The sequence below is a fragment of the Rhinopithecus bieti genome, unplaced genomic scaffold (assembly GCF_001698545.2).
Source record: "Rhinopithecus bieti isolate Rb0 unplaced genomic scaffold, ASM169854v2 scaffold_63334, whole genome shotgun sequence".
Lineage (NCBI taxonomy): Eukaryota > Metazoa > Chordata > Mammalia > Primates > Cercopithecidae > Rhinopithecus > Rhinopithecus bieti.
In genome coordinates, this window is record NW_016823868.1 from 121,416 (window position 1) to 135,320 (window position 13,905).

At 54.2% G+C, this 13,905-nt stretch overlaps 1 protein-coding gene across 1 annotated transcript in view; it reads left to right on the forward strand.

The window, feature by feature from the left end:
* Nucleotides 1–13,905, forward strand: part of SEPTIN9 (septin 9) — a 213,902-nt gene that overhangs the window by 16,812 nt on the left and 183,185 nt on the right. The window contains exon 2 of the mRNA XM_017861941.1: nucleotides 9,015–9,071. Coding sequence (XP_017717430.1) covers nucleotides 9,015–9,071 — 57 coding nt within the window. The remainder of the gene's footprint in view (nucleotides 1–9,014; nucleotides 9,072–13,905) is intronic.

Here is a 13,905-nt window from a genome sequence, read left to right on the forward strand (position 1 = left end):
TACCTCCAAAAGTCACACTTGCCAGCACAGTGTCTGGCTCATCATATGCCTTCAGTCTGTGGTGAGCATGGCTGCTCTTGTTATTACTATATTATAATTGCTAGGAATAATGGAGTCACCAGGCTTTGCATTTACAGCAACATGAGGGTATCAGCAAGCTTCCCTGGGGAACCCATCTCCCCTCACTAAGTTCATAAGAGCCTGACAGCCAGGTCAATGTAGTAAGAGCTACAACTGCCCAGTGGACTGGACTCTTCAGCCAGGGGCCAGGGCACTTTCATCAGCAGAAACCTCTAAGGGGACTGGGGAGTGTGCTGTGGATGTTTCTGGGTTGCTCAGGCCTCCTGGGGAGCCTTCCCCACCACAGCTACTGCAGGGAGCTCAGCTGCAGTGATGAGCTGCGGCTCAACCTTGTTAGTGCAGAGATTGTCACTTGGGTGAGTGAATGGGGCTCAGGATGCCCCAAGAGTATGTGGAGATGGGGGTCAGCTGTCTTCTCTGATGCCTTGCAACCTCCTCCCCCTGCCTTTCTGCATCTCGTTGCTTCCTGGCCTCTCTCACTTTGGGTGCTTTGGAACAACATGCAATCCAATACACAGGCTGACTTTATTATTTTATTTTGTTTTATTTTATTTTATTTTGGAGACGAAGTCTCTGTCACTCAGGCTGGAGTGCAGTGGTGCAATTGCAGCTCACTGCAGCCTTGAACTTCTGGGCTCAAGTGATCCTCTTGCCTCAGCCTCCCAAAGTGCTAACATTACAGGCATGAGCTGCTATGCCTGGCCTAGGCTGGCTTTAAAAGCTCCTCACTCTCTCTGCATCCTGATGATACCTACCTCCTGGAGCAGGCTCCCAGCCGTTGGCTTCTGACTCTTTGTAGCTATTGTTGGCCAGTTGTGGCATGTGAAGCTGAGGCTCAAGAGAAGGGCAGGCCTGTCCAAGGCCACACGGCTCAGTGCTAACACTCAGACTTCAGTGTTCTTTTTTATTATTTATTTATTTATTTATTTATTTATTTTTGAGGCAGAGTCTCACTCTATCGCCCAGGCCGGAGTGCAGCGGCGCAATCTTGGTTCACTGCAAGCTCTGCCTCCCGGGTTCACGCCATTCTTTGCCTCAGCCTCCTGAGTAGCTGGGACTACAGGTGACTGCCACCTTGCCCGGCTAATTTTGTTTTTGTATTTTAGTAGAGACGGGGTTTCACTGTGTTAGCCAGTATGGTCTTGATCTCCTGACCTTGTGATCCGTCCACCTCGGCCTCCCAAAGTGCTGGGATTATAGGCGTGAGCCACCGCGACCGGCCGACTTCAGTGTTTTTATCTCCCTCCTGGTCACTTCCACCCTTAGTGCATCTCTGGAGACCCGAGGGAGCTAAAGACCAGGCTTTGGTCAGCTAAGAATTTAAAAAAGCTGTCTCTGTGCTCTGTGTCAATTCATCACTCTGTTATCTCCCCCGACAATGAATTCAGTTTGAATTTCAGATAAACAAGGATTAATTTTTAGTATAATCACATCCCACAACACATTTGGGATATACTTATGCCTAAAAATGGTTCACTGTTTGCTGGCCTTAGTAGCTCATGCCTACAATCCCAGTGCTTTGGGAGTCTACGGGTGGAGGATGGCTTGAGTCCAGGAGTGTTCAAGGTTACAGTGAGCCATGATCATGCCATTGAGCTCCAGCTTGGGTAACACAGCAAGATCCTTATCTCTTAAAAAAAATTGTTTATTGTTTATCTGAAATCCAGGTTTAACTGAGCATCCTATATTTTATATGAGAACCCTATATGGGTGAGACCCAGAGTCCTGATGCCCACTGGTAAGCCTTTGCAGGGAGGCCCTGTGGGTCCTTGGCTGGCACTGATGCCCTGTGATGAGCAGGGCCATCTGGCGAGGTGGATGCCTGCTGCCTATGCAGGCAGAGCAAGGCCCTGGGCAGGTATGAGCTGATCTCACCTTCCCCAACCTGGGAGCCAGATACTATTGGCAGCTTGCCATCAAGAGAGGGGCTGGTCACCAAGAGAGGGGCTGCCTCCATGGACCTTCTTTGGCTTTCGGCCCTCCCCCTAACCTTCCTCCTACCCCGAACAGAGGCCCAGGGCACCGCGCCAGAACCAGCGTGCTGCCTGCTTTGGTTGGCATTTTGTAGTTGGGGGGCCTGTTTCCTTCTCACAGGAGCTGGCGGGTGCCCCTTCCACTTCACAGGGAGGATGGCTGGGACTCCTGACCTTGAGGCAGAGTGCTGTCTTGTTTTCCTTTTTTTTTTTGAGACAGAGTCTTGCTCTTGTCACTCAGGTTGGAGTGCAGTGGCGTGATCTTGGCTCACTGCAGCCTCCACCTCCTGGGTTCTAGCGATTCTTCTGCCTCAGCTTCCTGAGTAGCTGGGATTACAGGCGCATGCCACCACTGAGAACAATGCCTTCTACAGTGTTTATTCTTCTGTGGGAGCAAGTTCCCAAGGCAAGGGGATTGCTCACCTCATGGATGAATAAACTGACTTTAATCCACAGCCCCAGGTGTCAGCCTTGAGGGTGGGGAAAGGTTGTTCTATGTCCAGAGAGGGGTCAGGGCAAGGCCAGGAGGGTCTGGTGCCCAGTGTACCTCTTCAGGGTACAACTCCAGGTAGCAGAGGCCAAGGACAGAGGGGAGGAGAAGAGGGAGGTGGCCATTATCTCCTTATCTCAGCTTCCTCTGGAGATAAGCTAAACTATTTTAGCTGTCCACTAAGTCTGGAGATAAGTCTGGAATTTAAACCTTTGACTTTGATCCACCCCTTCACAGCTCCTTGAGCAAACTGAGCCTCAGAAAAAGGGAGTGAAGCCTGTGCATCCTGGACGCCCCCAACCCCGGCTCAAACTGCTCCCACCCCAGGCTCAAACCGCCCCTACCCCAGGCTCAAAGCACCCCCACCTCAGACTCAAAGTGGGAAGGAACCACAGGGAAACAAACGGGGGAGGCAGGGGTGACCTGGATGAAAGTCTCCATGACCCACCTTTCCCCAGGGGCTATCTTGGGAGCTTTTTAAACTTTCATTGTTTTTTAATAGAGATGGAGTCTCACTGTGTTGGTCAGGCTGGTCTCCAACTCCTAGCCTCAAGCCATCCTCCCACCTCAGTCTCCCAAAGTGCTGAGGTTACAGGCATGAGCCACTGCACCTGGCCTCTCTCAGGAGTCTCAAGAAAAAAATTGGGAATAGATTCTTTTTTTTTTTTTTTTTTTTGAGACAGAGTTTCACTCTGTCGCCCAGGCTGGAGTGCAATGGCACGATCTCAGCTCACTGAGACCTCCACCTCCCGGGCTCAGTTGCTTCTCCTGCCTCAGCTTCCTGAGTAGCTGGGATTACAAGCATGCAGGCTAATTTTGTATTTTCATTAGAGACTGGGTTTCACCATGTTGGTCAGGCTGGTCTTGAACTCCTGAACTCAAATGACTTGCCTGCCTCAGCCTCTCAAAGTGCTGGGATTACAGGTGTGAGCCACCGTGTCCGGCCAGGAATAGATTCTTTTCTGTAGATGACTTCTGTCATTATTGCAAATGGATGTTTATGCACAAGTGAGTTTTTATAACGTCTCATCCTAAAAGCTCCTTTTGAGGGAATGGTGACTTTTGATAGAGGAGAGACTGTCCAGGCCTCATTCATTGTCAGCACAAGGGCAGAGCAGGGGTGTGATGGTGTCCCCCTCCTCTGAGACAGCCCCATCCCTGCTCTGCCCAGGGGTTCAGAAGTCTGGTCTATTTGAGCCCCCAGAGGGGTTTGGAGTGGCTGTCTTACATCACAGGTGGGGTCTATAAGGATCTAAAATGGCCTTTGAGAAGGCTGGTGTGGTTGGTGCATTCCAATCATTAAAGTAACAACAATGATACATCAAATAGGGTCTGCTCAGATTCTGAGTGCCCGTTTCCACCTTGTGACTTACCAGATTCCACCTTGTGACTTACCAGATTCTAGCATAAAAACCCAGGTAAAAGAAAAAATAGCTGGGTGTGGTGGTTTGTGCCTGTAATCTCAGCGTGAGGCCAAGGCAGGAGGATTGCTTGAGACCAGGAGTTTGAGACCAGCTTGGGCCACCTGAGACCCCACCTCTGAAAATAGACAAATAAAAGACCTTCATGCTGTATGTATTTCTTATATCTAGGTTCCCCAAATTATATGCATTGGGGAAAGTCCATTAAGAGAAGCCTGTGGCCGGGTGTGGTGACTCATGCCTGTAATCCCAGCACTTTGGGAGGCCAAGGCGGGAGGATCACAAGGTCAGGAGTTCGAGACCAGCCTGGCCAACATGGTGAAACCCCATCTCTACTAAAAATACAAAAATGAGCCAGGCGTGGTGGTGCATGCCTGTAATCCCAGCTACTCGGGAGGCTGAGGCAGGAGGATCACTTGAACCTGGGAAGTGGAGGTTGCAGTGAACCAGGTTGATGCCATTGCATTCCAGCGACAAAACGAGACTCAATCTCTAAATAAATTAATAAATAAATAAAGGGAGAGAAGCCTCTGGGCTCCTAGATATGTGGACCAGTGCCCACCCCTACAAAGCTGCTGTGCCCAAAGGGGGTTGTACTTGGTGGAGTTGGGGCAAAAGAGCAGGGAGGGCACCGGGCAGTTGACCTGGTCTCCAATGCTGGAAAGGTGCTGTGCTGTTGGTGCCCTGAGCTGGTTCCACAAGGAAGACGCTGCACGCTGCACGGGGCGCCCTAAGTTTGCTTGTCCTGTCTAGGCTCACCCTTTCCTCTCCAGGACCAGGGAGCCTGCTCGTCTCCTGTCTTCAGCACCTTCTCTCTGGCTTGTGAGCACTGCATTTCTTTCTGCTTGGAACGCTGGCCCGTGTTGGATCCCCAGGCTCCTGCCTTCTGCTGTCTTTTGCTATACCTCGTCAAAGTGTGTTTTATTTCTTTATTTAATTTATTTATTATTATTATTTTTTGAGACAGAGTCTCGCTCTGTCACCCAGGCTGGAGTGCAATGGTGCGATCTCGGCTCACTGCAACCTCCGCCTCCCAGGTTCAAATGATTCTTCTGTCTCAGCCTCCCAAGTAGCTGGGATTACAGACACACGCCACCATGCCCGGCTAATTTTTGTATTTTTAGTAGAGATGGGGTTTCAGTGTGTTGGCCAGGCTGGTCTCGAACTCCTGACCTCAGGTGATCAGCCCACATTGGCCTCCCAAATTGCTGGGATTACAGGCGTGAGTCACCATGCCCGGCCGACTATTGTATTATTGATATAATAATATCACAGCCAGGTGCAGTGGTTCACGCCTGTAATCCCAACACTTTGGGAGGCTGAGGCAGGCGGATCACCTGAGGTCAGTTCGAGACCAGCCTGGCCAACATGGTGAAACCCTGTCTCTACTGAAAATACAAAAATTAGCCGGGGCGTGGTGGTGGGTGCCTGTAATCTCAGCTACTTGGGAGGCCGAGGCAGGAGAATCACTTGAACCTGGGAAGCGGAGGTTGTGGTGAACTGAGATCATGCCACTGCAGTCCAACCTGAGTGACAGAGCAAGACTCCATTTCAAAAGTACTACTACTACTAATAATATCACTTATTGAGTTTTAATTTTGTGCCAGGCACTGTCCTAAGTACTTGCACTATGTGACCTCATTTACTCAGAATAACCTATGAGCACCATCTCTGTCCCCAAGGAAGCTGAGACTCAGGACACGGAAGTCATCTCCCAGGGCCCACAGCAAGGGCCTGGTGAGGTCTGCATTCGAATTCTGATCATCTGACTCCTGGCTTTCCTGCCTCCTTTGCCTCCCAAAACTCAAAAACTTTCATCTGGAATGACTCCAGATAGCTAGATTTCAATTGTCTTCTCTCCTTCTGAGTATGTTTTATTTTAAAATCACATAAAGATAACTCAGTTCTCAACTGGAGTCACGGAATCGTTAGATGTCTTGGAGACTTTTCCAGCTACCTCTTTGCTGGACTCAGACACAGGCCTGAATAATTAGGTCCAAGGAGCTGAACTGGAGCTGCTTGTGGCCAGAGGTCTCTTCCTGGGAACAGTGGTGGTGACAGCGGCTGCACTGAGCCTGGCAATTTGTTCAGGAGCAGGGGACGCTCAGGCTGCGCTCGTCCCCTTCTTATGAATGAAGTTTGCTTTGCGTCTTCTCTGTGCCAAGGGCTGCCAGGCACAAGATGCCTGTTTTGGGAAATCAGAAAAATAAACAGTGTAAATAAAACAAAAACTCCACCCAAGAAATCTGAGACAGATGCTGTTTTCCCCACCGTTTCTCCACCCCCGTGCTGGGTTTGGAGAGAGTGGGCCAGCCTGTTTCCTAGGGATAAGATGCCCTGGGGAGTTTCACCTGGATGGGACCTCTTCTATTTTACTTTTGCCCGGTGCCGGGGGGCAGAGGGCAGGGGTGGTGTCCGTCTGGCCCAGGGAAAAGGACAGGGCAGCCTTTGTCGCCGGCATCCCCTGCAGAGATGTCTCAGCCAGAAGTGACTCGATCCAGGAATGTGTGTCCCGTTCTCTGCTGGGCGGCCGCTCCTTACCCCCCCGTTGTTTCTATGGTGGGGTGTGCTGGATTTATGGGAAGAGCTCTAGTTCACTCTCAGCCCCAGACAGCAGAGCATCCCAGTAGTGCCCTGATGGTGTGTGCGTGGGATGTGTGGAACAGGATAGTGACCCCATGCGCATTATATGCAGTGCGCCTTCCAGTCAGGTGTGCTCATGGCCATCGTGGAAGTGAGCTCAGCTGGGGCTGGAGGGCCCAGGCTCACTGTGTGCCACTCAGCAGCCTTGGGAGCAGGTTCATCCTCCTCCCCTCTCTTCTCCTGTCCTGGTCCCGGGCAGCCCACCAGAGCCGCTCTCTGGGCCGTCTCTCCTGGTCTTAAGGGGGCTGTCATTTCTGGGAGGCAGATGCTGGTCCCTCCATCCCTGCCTCCTGGAGGTCTGCGCCAAGGTCTGCCTTTCTGTCTGGAGGGACTGGCCCTCCTGGGTTTTCCTGGTGGGGTTTTTGTTGCTTAGCAGTGAGCAGAGTGAGTGAGCACTAAGAGGAGGATGCTGGGTGAGGTCACAGACATGGCTGGGGCAGGCTGGGGGTGCTGGAGGTGAATTCCTTAGCTGTGCAACCTTGGGCAGTTTGCCCAGCCCTGGGCCTCACTTCCTCCTCTGTGAAATGGGGCAGGAGCACCTGCCTGCTGGGGTTGTGGGTTCGGTGAATCGGAGCTAAGGTATAGCTCACAGCCTGCCGTCAGACCCTCGCAAGCAGAAGTGGGTGTCCCTGCTCAGTGTCCTCCGGCCATTACTTCAAGGCTCAGCTTGGTCCTCGCCACCTCCGTGAAGCCTCCCTGGTTACTCCAGGCATCAGGACCCATTCCCTCTTTGGAGCCTTGTGCCACGCGCGTTTCTCATGGTGTTGCTTTCCCTGGAGGATGGGTTCAGCTAAAATTGGGGCCCATCTCGGTGTTCCCCCCAGCACCAGAGAGGTTCAGACTTAGTAGAGACGGGTACCCAGTTGATACCAGTTCCATGAAGGACACACTGTGCCCATTCTGCTGCCAGCTGCTGAGTCTGGTGTCCTGTAGTTATGGAACATGGATACAGGCCTGGAAAGCTGGACACGAAGGCCAGGTGTGCAGGTCACTCTGCCTCAGCTCTGAACGTTTAGAAACAAGCTGGCTGCACCCATTTTCATCTGGTCACAGTTTAGGAGTGGGGTTGTGGAATGGATGGAAGGAAGAGGGTGGTGGGTGGTGATGGGGGGTGGATGGTGGACGGATGATTAAATGGATGATGGTAGATGGGTGAAGTGCTGATGGATGGGTGCATGGATGTGTTGGAGGGTGTGGTGGGTGGATGGGTCCATGGGTGAATGGGTGGATGGATGGTGGGTGATTGGATTGGGTGTGATGTAACGGGTGGGTAGATGAAAATGGATTGAATGGGGTACCTGGGTGGGTGGATGCATGGGATGCATGGGTGGATGGGGTAGATGGGTGGGTGGATGGGTGGATGGATGGGTAGATCAATGGATGAGTAGGTGGATGGGTGGGTAGGTGGGTGGGTGGATGCTTGAGAGCCTCTCTGGCGGGTTCCAGGGAGGAACTGGCATCTTTGACCAGCAGCCAGCATGGTGATCAGATGCAGGGAGGTCTCTGGGTCTACCTGATCCCTTATCTCACTGTTGGTGGGTCTGGGCTGGTGGGGTGTCCCTGAAGCTCTCTGAAGGGTGGCTGTACGGCATTGCCCAGGGGACATCCCCAGAGCGCCGTGCTCTGCAGCAAGAGTGGCTGCCTGTGCTCCCAGGGCCGCTCCTCCTGGCAGCCTTTCGGGTTTGCTCGGCTTAGCACCTTGGCAAATCTCCTCGAGTTAGGACTTGCCTGCCATAAGCCTCTCCAACGAGCAGCCCCAGGCCAAGGCCTGTGTGTGGGCAGAGGGAGCGCGTGCTGCGGGAGGCTGCATTAATCTGAGGTTCCGTTTTTGTTCCCTCCTGGGGCAAAAGGAAAAAATAGGCTGTCCCACTCCATCCCCAAATCCAGCCCAGCTGCACCCAGCCCTGGGCGTGAAGGGAGCTGGATCAGGACTGCCGGTGAGTCGTAGACTCTGGTGTAGGGAAACCCCGGTTCATAAGACGGGTGGACACAGAGGAAGGAGGAGACTCTGTCCAGCAGAGACACACTTGGGCGCAGCCCAGTTTGGAGTCTGGTGGACGTGGGCTCACCTGTGTGCAGTTCTCATTCACTGTGTGGCCATGGACAAGTGGCAGTCTGTGGAGACCCAGCTTCCTTACTGCAAAACGGAAGCAGTGCGGCTTGGGGGAGGCTGTGTGTGAGGGTTTGGCCCAGAGCCCCGCCAGCAGCCAGACAGCAGTGGCTGTCATCCCTCCAGGGTCCACGGTTACCTGGAGGAGTAGGGCCTCTGCCCTCAAATGGGCCCCGTTTTTGGTTCTGGAACTCACAGCAGGAGCAGAGGTGAGGACACTCCCGGTGTTAGCCATCCACCCAGAGGGAGAGCGCTAATGGCCTTGTGTGACCTTTGCCCTTTGTCTCTGTCTTTAGGAGGCACGCGGACCTCCAGTGGCCGGCTCCGGAGGCTTGGTGACCCCAGTGGCCCAGGTAGGTGGCTCGCTGCACCCCGGCCCCAGCTCATGGGCGTGTTTGTGCTGTGGCCCCTTCGTTCTTCTGGTCCAGGACCTGCCTCCCCACCTGGCCTCCCTGGATGAGTGGGGCCACTTGCCCGTTTCCCAGGGAGACGCTGTCTTTGACGGCTTTGGACTCAGGTGGCTTTCGGGCCTGTCGACGCTGCCCTGCTGGAGATGATCCTTGTGGGGGCAGAGTCAGCAACTCCCAGGCTCAGGGAGCAGGCCCGTGTGTGTGGGACAGAGGAGAGAACAGGAGATAGATAGGGCTGGATGGTTTGGTTTGAGGTGCTGAGGGGACAGGCGCGCCATGGACAGATGGCTTTGGCTGTGGGACTCTCGGTGCTGGTTCAGTATCCATGGGCTCCCTGCAACCTTGCAGGGTGGAAGACGCTCCAGGATAGAGCAGATACGGCCAGTGTTATCTAGGAGGAAATAAGTGGGCCTCTGGCAGTGGTCACTGTGCTATTCTTTCTGCTTTTTCCATGTGTTTGGAAGTGTTCCACACTCACCAGTAGGAAGGGGAAACAGAGGCACCTATCAGAGCTCTGGGGCTGGCCATCCAGGACAGGAGTTACAGCTCACAGGCTTGGAGGGACTCTACCAACCACCGGGTACAGCCTGGGCAGGGCAGTGGAACAGAGAGGTCAGGGCTCTGCCTCCAGCCTTCGCCCCCCAGGACTGAGTCTGCGCGTCGTCTTCTCCCCACTGGGTGTCCCCGATCTCCCCTGCCTGACCCTGGTGTGGCCATAAGTGCCTCTGTTCCCAGGAGCCTACGTGGTTCTTGGCTGTCACTTGCAGCGGCCAGGCTGGGACAGTGCCCATCTAGTGGCTTTTCTATTTGGAGAGGTTGATGGGTCACAGCAATGAATGAACTTACCTCCCCCAGGAGATGAGGGGCTCTGAGAAGGGCAGAGATGGTGTGGTCATCTGTGCATATGTGCTGGGGGCCAGCTGGGTGCCAGACCCCTGGCTGCCATCATGGTGGCAACCAGGCAGGGACTGTGCCTTCATGAATGAGCCATTCTAGAGGAGACAAAGTTTCCAAAGGACACGGACCTGGAGTCAATTCCACACAAATAGAGCACCCGTGGGCCAGAGCTGCCTTCAGAACCAGGTGAGATAGCCGTCCTGCCAGGACAAGGCACTCACGGGGGCAAGGCATGTGCCCATCTGCAGCCCCACCTCCGTGCTCTAGACCAGCCCCGGCTAATAGAACCTTCTGTGATGGTGGCTCTGTTCCGTACATCCCCACCCCGACATCCTGTATGGTAGTCGCTTGACCACCTGGGTCTACTGCACACTCGAAGTCTAAATGTTTAAGTTTATTTTATTCACTCATTTACTTGCATAGAATTATTGATTTATTTTAAATGGATTTCCACTTGTATCTACATGTGGCTAGTGGCTGTGAAACAGAGCAGTTCCAGACCACACTGGCTACCTGAGACCCCACAATTCTATACCCGAAGCCTGCTTCTGATCCTGAGTTGGCTTTTATGGGGACAGCACAGACCCCTCCTAAGTCTGCCCTCCAGAGGTGGATGCAGCGCCTGTGGACTGTGCACCCCCAGGCCTGGAGGGGGGAGAGGGTGGCTTTTTGCAGGAAGTGGGAGTGGAGGGGATGGCGTGTACATGTGGGTGATGTGGGACCTTGTGTGGCTATGCGGACTGCCGTGTCCACACGAGTGCATGTGAGGTCCCTTGCAGTACAGGATGGGACTGTATGTGGGGAGAGTGGGGTGACGCTCTGGCTGGAGGCCCCTGGGCAGCTGCATGATTCGGTGTCAGGGTTAAGAGGGGCCCCGCCTATTGCAGTCATGTTGGGCACTAGCCACTGGACAGCCCAGCCACTGCTGTTTCTGGGGAGCTTTTCTCAGGTTCCGCATCTGATCTGCCTCTCCATCTCCCTCCCTCTCATTGGCCAGCTTCTGGTGGAATGGGTGGGGAGGGTCCCCCAGTGCTTGTGGCGGTTGCCTCTTGGGAGCCTGGCACCCTGGGCTGCGTGGACACAGCCTCCCCCGGCGGTTGCTTCCCTCTGCTTAGACCGGCTGGTTCTGTGCCGTCAGCACTTGGCAGCCGCTATCACAGCTCAGCTTGGAAGCCTAAGGCATAATTTGCTGAAGCCCAAAGCTGCAAGCTGGTGATCTGGGTTTGTGTGGGACTGCCTGCTGACACACGGGGTCCTCCCTCTGTGGGCCTCTGTGGGCTCTGGCCTGAGACACCCTTTCCTCATCTTGGCTTCTGTCTTTCTCACTGCCTCCCTGCTGCTGAGACCCTGGTCCAGGCAGAAGTTCATTCCTAGACGTCCCAGCATCTCAGGCCTCCCCATTTGACACTCCCCAGATGACTGTCTGCCATCCCGTCCTCCCAACCCAACTTCTCTGTAGATCCACATCTGGCCAGTCTCCTATGTCTGGGACTCTTGCCCTCCCCAGAAGGACAAAGGCTCTTCTCGAGGCTGTGTTTGGGACTGGGCCAGGGATGACATTTCTGGCAAGAGCTTAAATGACACCGTGATCAACCCTTTGGTCAGCTCACACACTTTCTCTCCTTTTTTTTTTTTTTCTTTTTTTAAAAAAATGGAATTGTTAGAGCTAAAAAAAAAAAAAAAGTAAAGAACAAGATAACAAAATACCTGTGTACTCACCGTCCCGCTTAAGAAGTGAGACATTGCAGGTGTAGCCCAGCCCTGGGTGACCCTCTCCATCCCAGCCCTGCTCCCGCTGCAGTGCTCACCCCTGGATTGGGCAGGCATGTCTGTGCTGGGCGATGGTGTGTCTGAGGAGCCTAGGTCTCCTCTTTTTTTTTTTTTTTTTTTTAGATAGAGTCTCATTCTGTCACCCAGACTGGAGTGCAGTGGCGCCATCTCGGCTCACCGCAACTTCTGCCTCCTGGGTTCAAGCAATTCTTCTGCCTCAACCTCCCCAGTAGGTGGGATTACAGGCACCCGCCACTATGCCTGGCTAATTTTTTTGTATTTTTAGTAGACACAGTTTCACCACGTTGGTCAGGCTGGTCTCAAACTCCTGACCTCAGGGGATCCACCTGCCTCGGCCTCCCAAAGTGCTGGGATTATAGGTGTGAGCCACCGCATCCGGCCTGGTCTCCTCTTGAATACGGTCGTCAGCATCGTGTGTCTGAACAGCCTAGGTCTCTCTCCTCTTGAATGCCGTCGTCAGCATCGTGTCCTCGGTGCCTGACTGGAGTCAGTGGCTGCCCTGCTTGTGCCCACAGCGTGATGGTGTCGAGATGTATCCGTGTAGATCCACTTAGCCTTGGTTCATTTATTTTGGCAGCTAGCGAGTGTTCGTCCATGTGGGGAGGCAGAGTTTGCCAGTCCCGTGACCTACTGGTGACATCACCGAAGGTCTTCTCTGTCATTAGCGCTGCCGGGAACGTGTGTTTCCCCAGGTGGATTGGTTGGGCCGTGGGGACGTGCTCCTCAGCCCTTCTAGATGTTACCACTGCGCCCTTCCGAGTGGCCTTCTGCTAGGCTCTCCCATATTCGCCCATTTTCTGTGCCTCAGTCAGCCTCTCTGGGCAGCCGCCTCCCTGACTGAGCGTCCAGCTGACTTTTGCCCTGGTTCCCACGGTGCACGGAGCATTTCATCTCAGTGGTGCCTTCATCTCAGTGGTGCCCGAGCTTCCTTCCCTCTGGCCCTCAGTCCCCAGCGCCAACTCCTCTGCCTGACATCCCGTGTCTCTGGGTCCTGCTCCTCCATCTTCCAATGCCTCTGGGGTGCGTGGCCTTGTCCCCAGTGCCCCCGTCATCCCTTCTGTCCTGGGTTGAATCGTGTCCCCCACAAACTCATGTCCACCAAAAACCTCAGAATGTGACCTGGGAGTTGGAAATGGGGTCTTTGCAGATGTAAGTAGTTAAGGATCTTGAGATGAGGTCATTCTGGATCAGGATGGACCCTAAATCCAACGACTGATGTCTTTAAAAGAAGCAGAGAGGCCACAGACGCACCGGGAAGAGCCACGCGAAGGCAGCAGCAGATGGTGGAGTGATGCAGCCCCAGGCCAGGAAGCGCCTGGGAAGAGGCAAGGAAGGCCCCCCCACCCACCTCAGAGCCTTCCTAGGGAGTGTGGCCCTGCTGACACCTTGATTTTGGACCTCTGGCCTCCAGCACTGGGAGAGAACCCGCTTCCATTTTTTCAAGCCCCACAGCTGTGGTCCATTATGGCAGCTACAGGACACTGATGCGCTTCCCTACCTGGCCGCTGTGGATGGGCCACCCCTGCCCGCAGGAAGTCTCCCTCAAGCACTTAGGTGTCTCTGCCCTCATGGGGACGCCTGCACAAGGAGGTGTGAAAAGGGCCCTGCAGGAGCGGGGCCTGGGCTGGTGCTCGCTCCCTCCCTTCATCCTACGCCAGTTCCCACGCCTCTTCCGGAAGGAGTGCCCGGCCCCACCTGGTGAATCAGAGCCCAACTCTCCTGACAATTGGCTGTCACTTATTTAACTGCCACCATCCCCAGGAGACAGAAAATGCCAGAGGGGTGGGGCCTGGGCAGTGTCTCCTCGCTACTTCCCCAGGGTACCGTGCCACATTGCCTTGGTGCACAGAGTAGCTGCTCAAAGTGAGTCGGACAAACAGGTCCCCCCTGCCCAGCCATGCAGACAAAAGTGTGCCACGTAGAGGGAGCTGGCTGTGGAAGAGACCACCAGCATCTTGGCTCCTTGAGGACCTTGTCCCTGGGCTCCTGTGGCACCCCTAGCTCGTTACTTCCTTTCTCACCCATAGCTACTCGCTCTTCCTCTATTTCTCTGATGTCAGCCTTGCCACCCACCCAGGTTCACAAGCAG